We start from the raw sequence: 17,248 nt of genomic DNA, 5'->3' as shown, positions 1-17,248 counted from the left end.
TGCAGAGACCACCATTCTGAACGCCCACTCCCCAGTGTGTGCCTTCCTGCTGCCGCCCAGAGCTCAGTAGCAAACGGGAAAGGGCCACAGTCCTGATCCCGATTCCCTGGTTCCGGGGGCCGTGGGGCTGGGCTGACGTGAGTCCCCGTGGCATCCTGTCCCAGCTGAGACGTCACCTTCTCAGAGGCGCCGTGTCCGGAGAGCAGCCCTGGCAGTGCCGCGCCCTCGGCGACTCTCCCGCTGCTGTCGCTGCTGTCGCCATGCTCTCTGCTTGACGGGCGTGTCCCGGCTGCTGTCGCCATGTTCTCGCTTGCCTGCTTGGTTCCACTGGCCGGTGGTGTCCTCTCCGTCTCCAGGAGGCGGGAGAGTGGCGCGCCTCCGTCTTTGTTCCTGCGCGTGTCCTGCTGCCGGTACAGCGGAGAGTGGGTCTGAGGTGGAGGCCCAGGCGGACATTTACCCGCAGGACCCGGGCGTGTGCGCGGGTGTGGTGTGCCATCGGGGAGGCGGCGTGGGGTTTCTGGGCAGTTGGTCCCCTTTTCCTGTGTGGCGTTCCTCATTTCCAAGTCTGGGAGGAGGAACAAGCAATGTTACAGCCAGGGCGGCATGGGGATGGGGAGCCATAGGCAGCCGACAAAGGCTTGTGCAGGACGTCCAAGGTGAGCGCCCCACAGCCGGCGGCAGGGATGGGAGGTCCTGGCTGGCGAAGCTGGAAGCAACCTGGGGCGAGTCCCCCGCTGCTCACACGCCCCCGCTGGCTGAGCACCCGCGGCAGCGGCAGCGCAGGTCTGTGCACACAGTGCCAGGGGGTGTCGCGGACCAGGCACCCCCGGCACACCTGCCCGTCGGCCTGGAGCCTCCGGACTGTTTATACTATTTGTACTCCGAAGGTCACCAGGCCGAGGGGAAGCAAACGCCCTGCGATGGCCACCCCGTCTCGCCCGGCTTTGCGCACCGCCAGCGTTATCAGCAGGCCCACTGCAGAGATAAGGAGCCTCCGCTGGGCCCCACTAATGGTGTTTCTTTAGGGACCACTCAGAAGGGCCGACGGGAAGCGGCCCAGGCCATCTGTCATCCTTTCCTTCATCGACACGCTCAGCAAGAGGCGAACGAAGGCCAGGGCTTGCTTGGGGCGCTGGAGAGGCGCCATCGGGCCGGAAACCGCCCTCCCCAAGGGCGGCTGGGAAGGAGGGTGCTCAGAGCGACTATGCCCAGCCCCCGGGGCACCTCTGGGCGACCCGCCCACCCCGGGCAAGGTGAGGTGCCACGTGAGGGGCCAGGCCGTGGCCCTCCAGCTCTGGGCTCGCGGAGTGGGCAAGACGACTTCTGCTAAAGCCTCCGAAGATGGAGAGACCTGGGTCCGGACCCGCTTAGAAAGGTCAGAGCTCAAATACGCCATTTCCCTGCTGGCCTTAGCAGTTAAACCATCTTTACTCCGCATTTCTAGAACTCAATCAGGACGTGCGCCATCGAGGTCACCTACTCGGGCCTGGGCCTCTGAGCAAAGGGCAGCCAGCGTCGGCAGCCCTGCCCACCGCCCCCTTCACCCCCCACCCCCACCCCGACACACAGACTTCTCCTGGGAATCAGCATGTTCCTAAGTGGCGTGCTTGTGGCAGTAAATGATGACATGAGTTTGGGAAAGAGAGCAGGATGCCAGGCCAGCTCCTCGTTCCCATCTCCCCAGCGGCCCCTTCTCGGAGTGGAGGGCGGAGAGCTGCCACTCACTGCTGCGCTGGCGGCGGTCCTGGGCACCTGGGAAAACGTGGCGCTGGTGACCCCCCCACTGCTGCCCGGCTGCCAAGGCACTGCCCAGAGGAGCCGACAGAGAGCCCGGCTCTGCCCTTGACTGGAGAGGGGGAGGTGCAGGGGGGTGAAGGCCTCTTCAAGGTCGTCAGCTACTGGGGGCAGGGCCTGTTAATAACATCAAACTTGTCCAGGAAGCTCTGCCGTGTGCCAAGCCCTGAGCTGGGCACGGGGGACACCCACAGCGACCCACACAGACCAAAGCCCTTGCTCTCCGGAGGGAGAGAAGACAACAGCCACACCGTTAAGTAAAACATGCCTGTTTTGGGTGTCAATGAGCATTATGGAGAGAGAAGCAGAGGGTCAAGGATAGGGAGGGCCAGGTGGAGACTGTCTGACCAACAGGGGTCAGGGGGCCGGGGACAGGACTTGATGTGGCTGAGGGAAGGCCTGCAGCGCCCTGGAGGGAGGGCTCTCCTGGTTGGGGCAGAGCGGTGCAGAGGCCCCGAGGGAGGAGGCCCTGGGGGTGAACCGAGAGGAGGGGTGCCGCTGAAGCAGCGTGTGGGGGAGGAGAGGGCTGGGGTGCAGGAGGATGAGTGAGCTCAGTCTAATTTGGTGGTTCTCCACTGAGAGCAATGTGCCCCACAGGGAACACGTGGCAAGGTCTGGGGACACAGGTGGTTTGAGGGGTGCTACTGGCATCAAGTGGGTAGAGGCTGGGGAGGCTATACGCCCTACATGGCATGGGGCACCTCTCACATGGAGATGTATCTGGCCCCAAATGTCAGAGTGTCCCGTCTGAGAATCCCTCTGATTGATCCGCCTCTGCTGGTCACAGGTCTCCTGCTGGCCCTGCCCCTGTGTGCCGGGGACTCTCCATGTGTGTCGCTAGCCCTCTCTAACCGTGTTGTGCGGTGCAGCTTAGCTACTGAGCAAGCAGAACCCCAAGACTTCTGCCCTCGGCCCTGCAGGCCTGGGAGGTACATGGGACTCTCCGGTCCGCCTTGCTCCTTCCCACACCCGCCTCCCCTGCCCTGATTGGGTGCCTCCGGCTCCTCCTGGGCCCTGTGCTAACCTCCTCCCAGTCCACAGGGTCCCGCTTTCCTGACTGCTTGCCTGCTCACCTGGCCACAGCGTGTGTTCCGCGCCCAGAATCTGTCTGCAGAGCGAGGTGCCCACAGCGCACGTGTTGAATGGTGACTGTGGCACAGGCCCACTCAGACCCTGGGCCTGGCACAAAAGTCCTTGCTCTGTCCATTGGGCACAGAGGGGCTCAGAGCAAAATGAAGCTGTGGGGCTTGTTCGAAAGGTTCAGAATCTGGTGCTGCAGCAGCAGATTTCACCCAGACCCAGGCTGCTCAGAGCTCGGGCCCTGAGTGGTGCTCAAGCCGCCTGGGAAGCTGGCTGTGCCTGGGGCTTGTCTGTTCAGTCCTGCAGCCTGGTCCCGGTGCTGTGACATGACCCGAGGCCATGCCTCAGGGCTCAGGCACTTAGCACAGGCAGAGCTCCCAGCCTTGCATGGTGGGGTGGGTGTCTGAGACGGGGCGGGGCCTTGCATGGTGGAGTGGGTGCATGAGACGGGGCGGGGCCTTGCATGGTGGAGTGGGTGTCTGAGACGGGGCGGGGCCTTGCATGGTGGGGTGGGTGTCTGAGACGGGGCGGGGCCTTGCATGGTGGAGTGGGTGCATGAGACGGGGCGGGGCCTTGCATGGTGGAGTAGGTGTCTGAGACGGGGCAGGGGCCTTGCATGGTGGAGTGGGTGTCTGAGACGGGGCGGGGCCTTGCATGGTGGAGTGGGTGTCTGAGACGGGGCGGGGCCTTGCATGGTGGAGTGGGTGTCTGAGACGGGGCGGGGCCTTGCATGGTGGAGTGGGTGACTGAGACGGGGCGGGGCCTTGCATGGTGGGGTGGGTGCATGAGACGGGGCGGGGCCTTGCATGGTGGAGTGGGTGCATGAGACGGGGCGGGGCCTTGCATGGTGGGGTGGGTGCATGAGACGGGGCGGGGCCTTGCATGGTGGGGGTGGGTGTCTGAGACGGGGCGGGGCCTTGCATGGTGGAGTGGGTGTCTGAGACGGGGCGGGGCCTTGCATGGTGGGATGGGTGCATGAGACGGGGCGGGGCCTTGCATGGTGGGATGGGTGCATGAGACGGGGCGGGGCCTTGCATGGTGGGGTGGGTGTGTGAGACGGGGCGGGGCCTTGCATGGTGGAGTGGGTGTCTGAGACGGGGCGGGGCCTTGCATGGTGGGGTGGGTGCATGAGACGGGGCGGGGCCTTGCATGGTGGGGTGGGTGTCTGAGATGGGGCGGGGCCTTGCATGGTGGGGTGGGTGCATGAGACGGGGCGGGGCCTTGCATGGTGGGGTGGGTGTCTGAGACGGGGCAGGGCCTTGCATGGTAGGGTGGGTGCATGAGACGGGGCGGGGCCTTGCATGGTGGGGTGGGTGTGTGAGAGGGGGGGGGCCTTGCATGGTGGTGTGGGTGTCTGAGACGGGGCGGGGCCTTGCATGGTGGAGTGGGTGTCTGAGACGGGGTGGGGCCTTGCATGGTGGAGTGGGTGTCTGAGAGGGGGCAGGGCCTTGCATGGTGGGGTGGGTGTCTGAGACGGGGCGGGGCCTTGCATGGTGGGGTGGGTGTGTGAGAGGGGCGGGGCCTTGCATGGTGGGGTGGGTGTCTGAGACGGGGCGGGGCCTTGCATGGTGGGGTGGGTGTGTGAGAGGGGCGGGGCCTTGCATGGTGGGGTGGGTGCATGAGACGGGGCGGGGCCTTGCATGGTGGGGTGGGTGTGTGAGAGGGGCGGGGCCTTGCATGGTGGGGTGGGTGTCTGAGACGGGGCGGGGCCTTGCATGGTGGGGTGGGTGTCTGAGACGGGGCGGGGCCTTGCATGGTGGAGTGGGTGTGTGAGTCGGGGCGGGGCCTTGCATGGTGGGGTGGGTGTGTGAGTCGGGGCGGGGCCTTGCATGGTGGGGTGGGTGTGTGAGTCGGGGCGGGGCCTTGCATGGTGGGGTGGGTGTGTGAGTCGGGGCGGGGCCTTGCATGGTGGGGTGGGTGTGTGAGTCGGGGCGGGGCCTTGCATGGTGGGGTGGGTGTGTGAGTCGGGGCGGGGCCTTGCATGGTGGGGTGGGTGTGTGAGTCGGGGCGGGGCCTTGCATGGTGGGGTGGGTGCATGAGACGGGGCGGGGCCTTGCATGGTGGAGTGGGTGCCTGAGACGGGGCGGGGCCTTGCATGGTGGAGTGGGTGTGTGAGACGGGGCGGGGCCTTGCATGGTGGAGTGGGTGTGTGAGACGGGGCGGGGCCTTGCATGGTGGAGTGGGTGTCTGAGACGGGGCGGGGCCTTGCATGGTGGGGTGGGTGTGTGAGACGGGGCGGGGCCTTGCATGGTGGAGTGGGTGTCTGAGACGGGGCGGGGCCTTGCATGGTGGGGTGGGTGTGTGAGACGGGGCGGGGCCTTGCATGGTGGAGTGGGTGTCTGAGACGGGGCGGGGCCTTGCATGGTGGGGTGGGTGTGTGAGACGGGGCGGGGCCTTGAATGGTGGAGTGGGTGTGTGAGACGGGGCGGGGCCTTGCATGGTGGAGTGGGTGTCTGAGACGGGGCGGGGCCTTGCATGGTGGAGTGGGTGTCTGAGACGGGGCGGGGCCTTGCATGGTGGAGTGGGTGTGTGAGACAGGGCGGGGCCTTGCATGGTGGAGTGGGTGTCTGAGACGGGGCGGGGCCTTGCATGGTGGAGTGGGTGTGTGAGACGGGGCGGGGCCTTGCATGGTGGGGTGGGTGTCTGAGATGGGGCGGGGCCTTGCATGGTGGAGTGGGTGTCTGAGACGGGGCGGGGCCTTGCATGGTGGAGTGGGTGTGTGAGACAGGGGCGGGGCCTTGCATGGTGGAGTGGGTGCCTGAGACGGGGCGGGTTGCAGGACCGGGAGCCAGTGGAGGAAGCGCTGTGCTCCCAGCCCAGGTGCACATTGCCTCCGTCCAAACAGCTGTCGCAACTCCAAAGGCTTGGGAGAGGCCTGTGTTTTCCCTCTTCTATTTTTATTTCCTCACATCTAAGACCAAGAGAGGCCAGTGCCAGAGTCCTGAAGGGGTCTGAGCCAGGAGGAACCGGCCCATAGGCGAGGGGAAGATGTCTGCACGAGGTAACCCTGAGGGTCCTCGGAGGATGGGTGCGCTCCTACCCGAGCACAGGGCTGGGGCCGGGACACAGGGCCCTCCCCCTCAGACACCTCCGGCCTGTGGAGTGCAGCTTAGGTGCTGTGCAAGCAGAATCCGAAGATGACCCCAAGGTTTCTGCCCCATGTATAAGCATCACTCCCAAGCGTGAAGGGGTTTCACAGATGTAACGAAGGCCCCTAATCGATGGACGTTGAGCTCCTCAAAGGGAGATTAGCCTGGGTGGGCCTGCCCTAATCAGGTGGGCCTTAAAAGAAGGAGGCGATTCTCCTGGCCCTGAAGGATCAAGCGGCCATGTGCGAGAGGACCACGTGGGAAGGAGTGAGAACGCCCTCCAGAAGCTGACAGAGCCCGGGGCTGACAGCCAGCAAGGAACTGGGGACCTGGTCCTACATCTGCAAGGAATGAGATTTGGCCAACAACCTGAATGGGCTTGAAAGACAACGCAGGTGCCAACACCTTGATCTCAGCCTTGTGCGCTCAGGAGCAGAGAACCCAGCGCGGCCTTACCCACACTGCTTCGCGCACAGGTGTAGGGTAACACACAGCTGGTGATTCAAGCCACCCCGTTTGTGGTGATGGTTATGCCGTCATAGAAAACGAATACACATAGCTAACTGCTAACCTCTTAGCATTCATAAAACTCACAAAGTAACAGGACCCTGACTGCTGCTTTTGACTATGTGCACTGCCACCCAGAATAAAGACTATTGCTCCCAGTCTCCCCTGCACCTAGGTGTGGCCATTTGACTGTTTTTGCTAGTCTACCCTTTGGGATGGCTGCTTAAAGGGCACAGACAGGGTAGACTATAGGTATGACGACTGGAGCCCCAGCAGCCGTGTTGGATCATGAGGCGAAGTGTGAGGCTGGGAGCCATGAATTAGGGTCACAGCACAGAGAGACGGGAGGGGACCAGATCCCCAATGGCACCGTGAAGCTCCACCCTGATCTTGGATGACTGACCTTCAGACTTCTTTCAAGTGAGAGAAAATAAACTTTTATTCTGTGTAAGCGCAGGCTTTGGGTCCACATTTCAAATCCCAGGATCCGGCAGTGATTAGCTGGGGATTCTGAGTAATTTCTGCCCCTCTTTGTCCCTCTCAGCATGACTGGCCGTGACCGTCAGGCCCTGTGGTGGGGGCGGCATTACCTGATGCAGGTGCTCTGTGCGTGGCATTGGGAGAAGCAGCAACGGGAAATGCCCTGAGATGGAAATGAGCAAGAGAGACAGAAACCAGGAGAGGGGGCAGGGGCAAAAGATGAGGCCACCTGTGGTGCTGCAGCCACACACACACCCGCCTGTGGGAGCCTGACGAGGTGTAAAACGGGGGAAGTGAGCCAGGGATGAACTAAAGGTTTGTCGTCAGCTCTTCCTGAAGTGTGCGGCTCTCTCAGTCTAGCTTTTACTTTCCTACTCTTAACAGAGACCAATGAACAGATATCTACAGTTTTCAACACAGCAACTGACACGTGCGTCTTTGCGAGAGAGGCGATAGGGAGTAGTGGAGACTGTGGCAACAACTGCTCTCTGCCTCCAGCCAAGAGCTTCTACACAGGAATGAGAACGGCCAGACCTGCCAATTTCTCCAGGGAAGCCAGGATTTGGGATTTTTTTTTTTTTCCTCACCCCAATTTTCTGATTTCCTAAATCATGTTGGAAATGAATTCACTTTTTTAAAAAAAAAAAGTATAAACACCATGCAGGGCATGAGACACGTCTGCAGGCCACATCTGGCCCCCGGTCTGCAACTTTGGTCTTGAGCCTGGACACAGACCAAGAGCTCAAATGAGCATCAGGACAATGACAAGGGGTTGGGAAATCGCAGGGCCTGGAACTTGTTAAAAGCTGCCGCTTGTCTGAGGCACCGAGGGAAGAGAGAGCAGCCTGGCCAAGTGAGGGCCAGGATTCCAATACCCATCGGGTGACCTTAGCGTGCACTTCAAAGCGAAAAGGAACCCAAGAGGCTGTCCCACGCGCCGGCCGCTCTGGGCGCCGTTGGGCAGCAGGCCCCTGGCCGCTGCACAGGCCTGAGGTGGGCCGTGCACAGCTGGGCCTGGGCCTGGCAGCAGCCCCCAAACCACCGAAATCATCTGCACTGGACGGCGGCGGCTCTGCAGCCTGTGCTGCTCAAGACTTTTGGGTGTACACTCCCCTCCCACCTTTTTTTCTTTCTTTCTTTCTTCTGCCTCTATTTTATTGGGATGACTAAACCTTTCAACTATGTTAGCAGTAAACACAGCTAATTTACCCCCTGCCTCTTTGAAACAGCTGCTGACAGCTGTGCTACATGTAACTCAGGGAAGGATCTTTGTAGTCGAGCCTACCAAATCCACATTTGTTGTTGGGCTCCATCCCTCCTGCCCAGCGCCCCACACAGCTGCACCAAATATTGATGAGTGCCCCTTCCGCCCCGGGCCTGGATGATAACAGTGTGTGAATGGCGGAGGCCAGGCAGAGAGCTCCTAGCAGACCAAGGGGATGCCAGTGTCCAGAGTTGAGAGAACAAAACAAAACAAAACACACACACACAGGCCCAGGAACCAGAACCAAATGTCTCCTTTTATTGCAAAGTCAAAACCCTTTTTATTTTGTCTATTTATACAGAATTTTCGCTGAGGACTGCTCTACGCAATAGCTGAAGGTACATTGGTCCGACGTTAATAAATAGTCTTAAATAAGAAAACAAGCAGGTTGGAGGGAAGCAAGCTCATCGTCCCAAACAAGCGACTGGAAGAGGGTCTAAAGGAGCTTCTGATGGACATAAATAACTTGTTTTGTAACAGCTATTTACAGTTTCAATGTACAAACGATGCTAACCAGAGGTGAGAAAACTTGCACCAAGAGGGGATCACACAAAACCCCCATATCTGCCAACAGATGAAATAAAATGTCACAGAAACAGCGACTCTTCCCTGTGGACCAGCCCGAGTGTAGGCTGCAGCCCAAGCTACTGAAGAAGAAAAAGCAAAAGAAAGTAAAAAACAAAGTTTCCCCAAAGTTTCCAGCCACAAACTTAATCACGACAGAGGAACGGTCCCACCAGAGCCTGTCCCAGGGCCTTCTGGGTAAGGCTGGTCTTGGTGCACAGAGAGCCTGCGCCCCCAGCCCGGGGCTGCAGCGGGAGGCGGTGCACACTGTTCAGGGGGCCAGCGGCCAAGGCGAGGAAGGCTCTCCCCAGGAGCCATTCCAACCGGGACACTCAGCGAGGACGTCACTCTCAAAGGCTCTAGGTCCTTCCCCTGGAGATCTGGGACAGCTCACCTACGCCCAGCACAGCTCCCACTGCGCTTCAAGGAGCTGATCGATGGTTTGCAGAGCCCTCAGCAGGGGTCTGCCATTGAGAAGAGGGGCCCGCGGCCCAGACTGAACCCAGACTTCAGAACGCGGCTGTCACTGCACGACAGACAAGCCTACTTGGGGGAAGGGTAGTGGCCCTATGGAGAGCTAGGGTTCCTTGGGGCGTGTTTAGACAGGGCCACGTTGGCCAGAGTTCAGGGTCAAGTCGCCGGTTCTGTGCTAACGCTGTCGTCCTCCACTCTGCCCCACAGGGATGTCCTGGCCGGGGAACTGGACGAGCACTTGCGAACATCTGCCGGGCCGCAGGGCCATCACACACCCGGCTGAATGACGAAACGCGTTTTTCCTTCGAGATCAACACACCCCTTCCTCTGAGCAGAATTTGTCCTTCCCCCTCCCAGCCAAATCTTGGGCTTGGGCAAGTCTACATAACCCTGGGTCTCTGGAAACCTCCGACGAAACCCAAATGGGATGGAGAGGGGCCTCCCCGCCCTCCGCCAGCCACAGCCTCTGTTTATGAAATCAGGGGAAACCAAGAAATGGGGATAGATCGTTTAGGAAAATATATCTGTAACATCCTAACCATTTTCATTCATTCGTTTTATTGGACATGTATTACAGGCACTTCCGCGTCATTCCTTCAGCACAGACACGACACGCCCAGCCCTCCCTGCGCCCCTTCCTCCCACCGCTGGGTCCTGGGTGAGGGGCGCTCCTCATTGCCCCGGGAACGAGTCAGCGTGCGGCCGAGACCTCACAGCCCACGACCGTGGCCGGGCAGGTTTTCTTTATATAATTTTCTTCCTGTTACCTTTTGCCTGCAGCAGCTTATAGGATCTTGTCCATAGGATGACAACAGAAAACTGATCAAAAGCCATTTGCCTCTCGAATCCTTAACGCTGCTACGCCATTGAAGTTGGGGAGAGGGACGGGAAGGCCTCGCACCAGGCGGCCGGTCTGCTGGCTCCTTGCCAAGGTGGGCCTGGGACCCCTGGGTGGTGAGTCGCAGGATCCAGAAAAGGCGGCCCCGAAGGGTCTGCCTTCCAGGAGGCTAGTGGCAGCCACAGGCCCGGACAACCATGTTTCTGTATTTCTTCAGGATGACGTTGGAGCTGTCGTCAAAGTAGAGCACGGAGATGGCGTTCAGCTGGGTCGGGGCGCAGCAGGGCTTGGGCACCGTCTCCGGGTTGATGAAGTGGACCTGGAACGCACACCGAGACGTGGGTCGTGGTGAGACGTGGCCGGGCCCTTCTCTCTGGCCTCCTTATGTGTGCAAGGGGCACGCACTGCTCGGGCAGAATGACCGAGGGGACACCCCCGAGCGTGCCCAGTTCTGAGCACATTCTGCGTAACTGACTTGGTTCTGTAATCCTCCCTGCTTCACAGATGAGGGACCCACGTGCCCGAACAGAGGCTTGCGCAGCACACAAGGGCATGTCGGTGGCCAGATCAGACACGTGGGGCCAGATCTCTCTCTCCTGCGGGGCTGTCCTGTGCACTGTAGGATTTTAACAGCACCCCAGGGACCGAGCATCAGAAGCACCCGCCCCCCTCCAATCATGACATCCAAAAGTGTTGCTAGACATTAAATATCCCTGGGGGCCAAATTGCCCCAAGTTGAGAACCATGGAGCTGGACAGGCTCAGCCTGCAGGCCAAATCCTGCCCCGCAGCCTGGTTTTGTGAATAAAGTTTTATTGGCACCCATCCCCGCCCATTCATTAACACAGCACCTATGGCTGCTTTCTCATTATGAGGGCAGAGTGGAGCAATTGCAACTTATGACTCTCAAGTAAAAAACATTTACCATCTGGCGCTTTTCAGAAAAAGGTTGCTGACCTCTGAGCTAGATCTGTCCTATTCAAGAGTCCCACCTGTCATTTTAAAAGTTCTCGCAGCCACATTTAAAAAGATGGGAAAGAAACAGGTAACGTTAATTTAAATAACATATTTAGTTCAACCCGGTATTTCAAAAATATTACTATTTCAAAATATACTTAACGTTAAAAAGTCACTAATGAGATATTTTACCTTTTTTGTACCAAGTCTTCAAAACCCAGACTGGGCACACGTCAAGTGCTCAAGAGCCACATGTAAAATATTACTTCATCGCATGGTGCATGTCTAGGCCACACTAGACTGTTTTGCCTCTTGAGCAATAAAAGTAAGAGGCAAGGAATTTGGGCAAACACTTGGGTGGACGGACATCCAGAAGGTGGGATGACGAGGCCGGCCAGTCGCTCAGGCTTAGGCCCCCTCTCACTCAGGGCTTCTGCGTCCTTACACAGGACAAGGGTCAGGGGGTAAACAAACTCAAACGCCTGCATTTCCACATGAGTGTCACTGATGCGTGACTGAGGCCAGGAGTGAGACAATAAGGAATAGTGAGGACTGGGGAAAACTAAACACCTCTCTTCTCAGGCCACAAACTGACTGCAGCAACCAAAGCAGCGCAGTCAGATATGCCAACAGCTCAGGACAGGCTGGAGACTCGGTTCTGGGGTTTTTTTAGGGGACGTTTCCAGGTTTCCAACACTCCACGAGTGCCCAGTGGAATCACCGGGGATGACTGCTCACAGCCTTAAAATCTAAACCTTCCCCCATCTTTTCCACCCGGAGTCACTTTAAAGCAAATCCCAGATGCCAGCTCGCTCCGTCTGTGTCTCACTAGGGCTCCTGGAAGACAAGGATTTGCCCCCTTTGAAAACATGACCCCCATTTCAGAATAATTGGAGGATTCATCTGAGCCTGAGGTCTCTGATGAAACGAGGACTGAGTGGGTGGTCACAGGGCCACAAAGGCAGGGTCGGAGGGAAGAGGTGTGCCCCTGCCAGCCTGGGAGACACTCCCATCACCTCCTGGGTCCTCGGAGCAGGACCACAGGGGACGGGGGAGCAGGTCCAGGCCACAGAGTAGGCTGGGGGACTATTCGTCTCCAGCGCAGGAACTTTCAATCCTAAATGGGCTCTGGAGTTTGCTGTTGGGGGCGGGGCCCTGGACAAAGAGGCTGTCCCCCTAAGGACACAGCCTGGTCCCAGCGAAAGGGACGGGACAAGGGAAGAGGGAGACCAACACTAAACAAAAGAGCACAAAGCTCCATAACAAACAGATCTGTGGGAGAGGGATGGCCCTGGGTAGTGAGCTGTCTGTCATCAGGAGCATTCAAGCCAGGGAGGGTGAGCAGTTGTCAGGAAAGGCCCAGACAATGTTCATGGCAGGGAGCTAGGCAACCAAGGTCCTTGAACCCCCGATTCCAAGCTAACGAACAAAGTCCCTAACTCATTGCTATTGCTGTTGGTAGGGTAGCAAAAGTAATGTGTAATCTGTGTCATCGGTGCTGGGCACCTTGTTAATATCTCATTATCACTGCATCCTCCCATGACCCCATGGAAAAGGTCAGCCTGAAAGAGTCCTTGGCTCCCCAGCCCATCTCATTATCCTAATTTCCTGGTGCGCCATCTTCCTGCCACTTCCTCCCTCTGGCCTTTCCTCATTTGTTTCCTGGTTGTCCCCTCCCCTGGACAATGAGGCCCTGCTGGCCCCGCAGTGTCCCCAGCTCCCCCTGCAGGGGCCACAGACAGTAGACCCTCAATAAACAGTAAATTCCCTGAATGACTGACTGCGAAGTTCAAGGCCAGGAGGTGGATGTGAGCTGTGGGAAGAGGCACTATGGGGGGAAGCGGGGGGGAAAAGACCAGGCATTGTGGGGGGAACCAGGCATTGTGGAGGGGATCAGGCACTGTGGGGGGAACCAGGCACTGTGGGGGGGGGGGGGAACCAGGACAGCAGCCCCCAAACAGAGGCGGGGCCACAGCCACCTCTCCACCAGGCACAGTGACTGTTGCCCACTGTACCTTTAGGAATGCACAAAACTGGTCTAATTTCTTTTGAAATTAGGAGAAATAAGTCAACATGAGGGTGAAAGATTATCAGCACAGTAGTAAACTATGATTTTTAACCTTGTTTTACAGGGAAAGGGGCCCTTGAACGTCATGGTGTGGCCTTGGGCAGAGACCTGCTCGGGCCCCAGCCTGGAGGAGCCCAGGAGGATCCGTGGCCCCGCTGCCCCAGGCCCCCGCTGGTGTGCAGCCGCACTCACCAGTGTCTGCACGATGGCGTGGTTGGTGGCGTTCATGTAGGAGTTCAGAGGGAAGGCGCACTCCCCCTCGCAGTAGTAGGCGGCGTAGCCCTCGGGCGCGATGATCCAGTCCTGCGGGGACAGGGGAGTGTGGGCCGTGAGGGCTGTGTCCAGGGCCCGTGGAAACGTGGGCAGGTCAAAACCCTCCTGCTGTGGGCCAGGCTGCAGGGCTCCCACGTCAGACACCCTGAGCAGCCGTGGGCCCTGCAGAGGCAGCGGTGGGTGGCAGCCCCTCATGGTCCCAGCAGAATGCCAAATGAAGAACAGACCACCACGAGGGGCTGGGCTGAGCCCAGAACGGACATGGTGGTTTTATGGGAAGTTGGCACAGAGAGGGATGGCCAGGTGGCATCACCTTTACCTCTACTCCGTGGTAACACACTGGCCATTTGTATAAACAAAACCTCCACGCTGCAGCTCACCTGCCTGGGAGGGAGACTATTAACCCATCGTGGTGCGAATGCAGTGAGTGTAGACAGCCCAGCACGTGCCCGGTACCCATATGCGGCTCAAAAACGGATGCACGCGGCCATGCTTGCTTTAGGGCCAGGTTAGTGCACAGAGGTTGCTCCAGTGACAAATACACCCTCACGGACTCTAGTCCATGGAGCCCGGAGTCTGGGGCTCTGTCCTAGCACAGAACCCAAGCAGGACCGGGCGCCCTGAGAGCATGGTGTCGTCATGAGTGTGAGGACAGAATCGAGGAGGCGTCCACGCTGGCTGCACGCAGTGCCTGGGGGTGAGCGTTCTGGGGCACGAGCCCCAGGGAAGACTCTGGACTCTCCCATTGACCTGGTGACCTAGACAACACCCTGCCCAGGCTGTGTGAGCTCCGAGAGGACAGGCGGTTCTTGCTCATGGCTGCACCTCCAGGGGCTAGAGAGGGCCCGGGACGTCGCAGGGGCTCCTAGCTGTTAGACTGTGTGGCCCTCACTCCTCTCCTAGGGCTCATCCCCTGCCCTTCGCCTCACTCCATCCAACTGGCTCCAGAGGGGGCAGCCATGTTCCGACAGCACGACCCCACCCCTAGCATCGTTCACTGGGTCCGGGACAAGTGCTTGACCCGAGCGGGGCCCATCGGTCCCTTCCCTGGGAATGTGAGCCATGGCAGGGGATGGAGGGCAGCTGGATTCTGGCACCCATCTGAGCAGCCAGCACAGATGGAAACGGGGTTCACATGCAGAATGGGGTTCAGTGTCCAGCTTGAGTCACAGCCACATTTCTACTCTTGGGTTTCATGAGGCACCCCATACCCTCCCCCTAAATCCTCTGCCCTGGTTAGGACACTTGAAACCAGGGTCTTATCGATGCAGAGGAGAAACACAATCGGGGGAGCCCCGGGGCCCAGCCTTACCTGCCAGCCCAGGTCGCGGAAGCTGACGTACAGCTCGTGCTTCTTGCAGGCCTGCCTCTGGTCAGTGCTGCTGTTCTCTGCGGATGAGAACGGCGGGGAGGGGCGGCAGCACACGCGTTAGGCAGGTGTGGCGCTGGAGGGTGGCTTTTCTGACATAAACGCTGCTCGAGGACCATGGCCTGCAAACTCACTTCCACCCCCAGCCAACCGCATGCAGAGGCCAAGCTCTCCTGCTCTCACAGTCCCAGCTCACAGCACCCTCTGGATCCTTCTGACAACTCTGGTGTCTTGTACACCCAGGTGGGTTTAGATGCTCACATCTGCCCGGGCACCATAAAGGAGTCAAAGCCCATCCATGCCCGACAGGAGGCTGCTGCAGGAGGCTGCCCGAGGGCCCTGCTTCCACCAGCCTCGCCATGGAGGCCAGCCAGAGGGTGAAGACAGGGCCTGGGACACAGCCCCCATCACACCCCACCAAGAAGAAACAAGAGGGCAGGAAGTCAAGTCACACTGATCTTCCAGAAAAAACCTCTGAGGTTTCTCTGAGGAGAGAAATGATGCACTGGGGTTTTCCGGAAGTGCGTGAGCTTTGCAGGCATGTGGGTACGGATTCAGGACTTGTAAACACATCGAGATCTGCCTTTCTCTCTCTGTCTGATCCATACTCTCTCACACACATGCACCCCCCCCCCCCAACCACACACACACACACACACAGCTGCCTGTCCACACTAGCTCCATGAGCTGCTCGTGGCCTTGGTCTGTCGGGCCTTGGGTTTCAACATGAAGCCCCATGTCACTGCTTTACTTTAAGCCGGGGTTGGAAAGTGGCACGAGGGCTGCTACTGGTCCTTCCTCTGCACACGGCAGACATTGCTAATCAATCGTGGCACTTTTTTCTCACGGAGCCCTTCTATAGCTTCAGATCCAAGCAGCTGGCAATGTTGGTGCAGAAAGGGAAGAAAAGGGACGCTCAGAAGTAGGCCCCAGCCCCCCTGCCCTTCCAGTCCTGCCCCTCGCACCCCAACAGCCAGCAGGGGCAGGAGGCGCGCTGCTTCTTCCACCGCCGGGAGCCCCCGTCTGAGCAGCTAACGAGTTAGGACCGGTGCTGGGGCTCAGCTCCCACCCCTGCGGGTCATCTGCCGAGAGCGGCTAATTACCAGGGAGCTGGGTCCAAACGTGGGTGGGGAGAAGGGTGTGGAGGGAAGGCAGCGACCCCAGTCTCATCCCCAAACCACAGCCTGTGAAGAGCAGTGCAAGGCCTGGGGGCGGGCTAGCCTGCAGGGAAGAGCTTCCCGGCCGGCCGGCAGCACGCTGCAGCACGCCTCCTTCCGGCACACAGGGGGCTGCCTGCCGCGAGAGGTCGCCTGTGTGGCCCGGCAGCAGGACTCCCAGCCCCGCACAAGAGGCGAAGCACCCCCAGGGGCACGTGCACACACACCCACGCACAGATTCCGGTTCACTAAGCCTGCGGAGGGGCCCAGGTCTCGGTATTTCTTTTCTTATCAAACTTCCAGGCAGAGTTTAGCTGAACTTCCAACAGGGCCAGGAAGTAGAAATCCACAGGAAGGAGGCAGGTTCCAGGCAAGAAAGAACAGCTGTATGTGAGGTAGTGAGAGCCCCGTCCTGGGGGTTATGTAAGTGGAGACTTGACGGGGATGTGGGGGGGGGGGGGGACTGAGTGTGGGAGACTTTGAGGTACCAGAGTCCTCGGGGCAGACCACGGTTGGCTTTCACCATTGACCCCCAGCCCCCAAGAGCCCGGCCTGGAGGTTTCCAACACAAATTCAGGGGTTCAGTTGGTTTTTAATGTGGGGATCACAGACCCCTTTGAGAAAAGGATGGATGCACCTGGCAGAACACAAGCCCTGCAAAACCCTGTGCACAAACTCGGGAGCCACCACACCCACCACGGTCCATCCTGCGCCTAAAACCTTCACCAACCACAGCAACCATCGGGCCTGCGGGCTCAGGAAGTCTCTGCCTGGAAACTTCACCCACCACAGCCAGCGTACTGCCCTTCGCCTCGAAAAGGGAACTGAACAGAAAGTCCAAAATCAGCTCGGTGAGGCAAAATAAGCTGTTGACAAGATAAGGCTGACCTGGGGGTGTGGCTGCTTTGCGTATTCTACATACCCATGTGCCCCTTCGTGCTTCCTGGGACCAACGCCACGCCCAGGAGCAGGACCGCTGAGCTCCGCTAGGCGTCCCACACGGCCGCCCGCTGCCTGGGCCCGGCCTGGGGACCAGCACAGAGTGCCGGGAGAGCGACTCCGGCGGGGAAACCCGCACTTAACAAATATGCAAATTTGCCAGGAGTTTCAAATATTTTTCCCTTTAAGAAATAAAACTAAAGGTGCAGCAAAGTCCCCCACTTTAAATCCTCCCCGCGCCCCGGGCAGCAGCCTCCCTGGGAAGTGGGTGTGGCATCTTCCCACACGTTGTCAGCGCCTTCCTTCACGTACTGTGGCCGCTGTTTTGTCTGTTCAGGAACTTGCATGGCTGGCCTCTTGTTATACTCGAGTTTGGTACTTGCGTTTCTGCACGTG

General features: G+C 59.2%; 1 protein-coding gene across 1 annotated transcript in view; it reads right to left on the bottom strand.

The window, feature by feature from the left end:
- Positions 1–9,787: 9,787 nt before the first annotated feature.
- Positions 9,788–17,248, bottom strand: part of BMP7 (bone morphogenetic protein 7) — a 73,900-nt gene continuing 66,439 nt past the window's right edge. The window contains exons 5-7 of the mRNA XM_008141200.3: positions 14,700–14,776; positions 13,307–13,417; positions 9,788–10,409 (exon numbers count right to left, since the gene is read on the bottom strand). Coding sequence (XP_008139422.1) covers positions 10,260–10,409; positions 13,307–13,417; positions 14,700–14,776 — 338 coding nt within the window. The 3' untranslated portion in view covers positions 9,788–10,259. The remainder of the gene's footprint in view (positions 10,410–13,306; positions 13,418–14,699; positions 14,777–17,248) is intronic.

Source organism: Eptesicus fuscus, chromosome 12 (assembly GCF_027574615.1).
Source record: "Eptesicus fuscus isolate TK198812 chromosome 12, DD_ASM_mEF_20220401, whole genome shotgun sequence".
NCBI lineage: Eukaryota > Metazoa > Chordata > Mammalia > Chiroptera > Vespertilionidae > Eptesicus > Eptesicus fuscus.
Note: the sequence above shows the minus strand (reverse complement) of the source record. Positions and strands in the feature narration are given on the sequence as shown.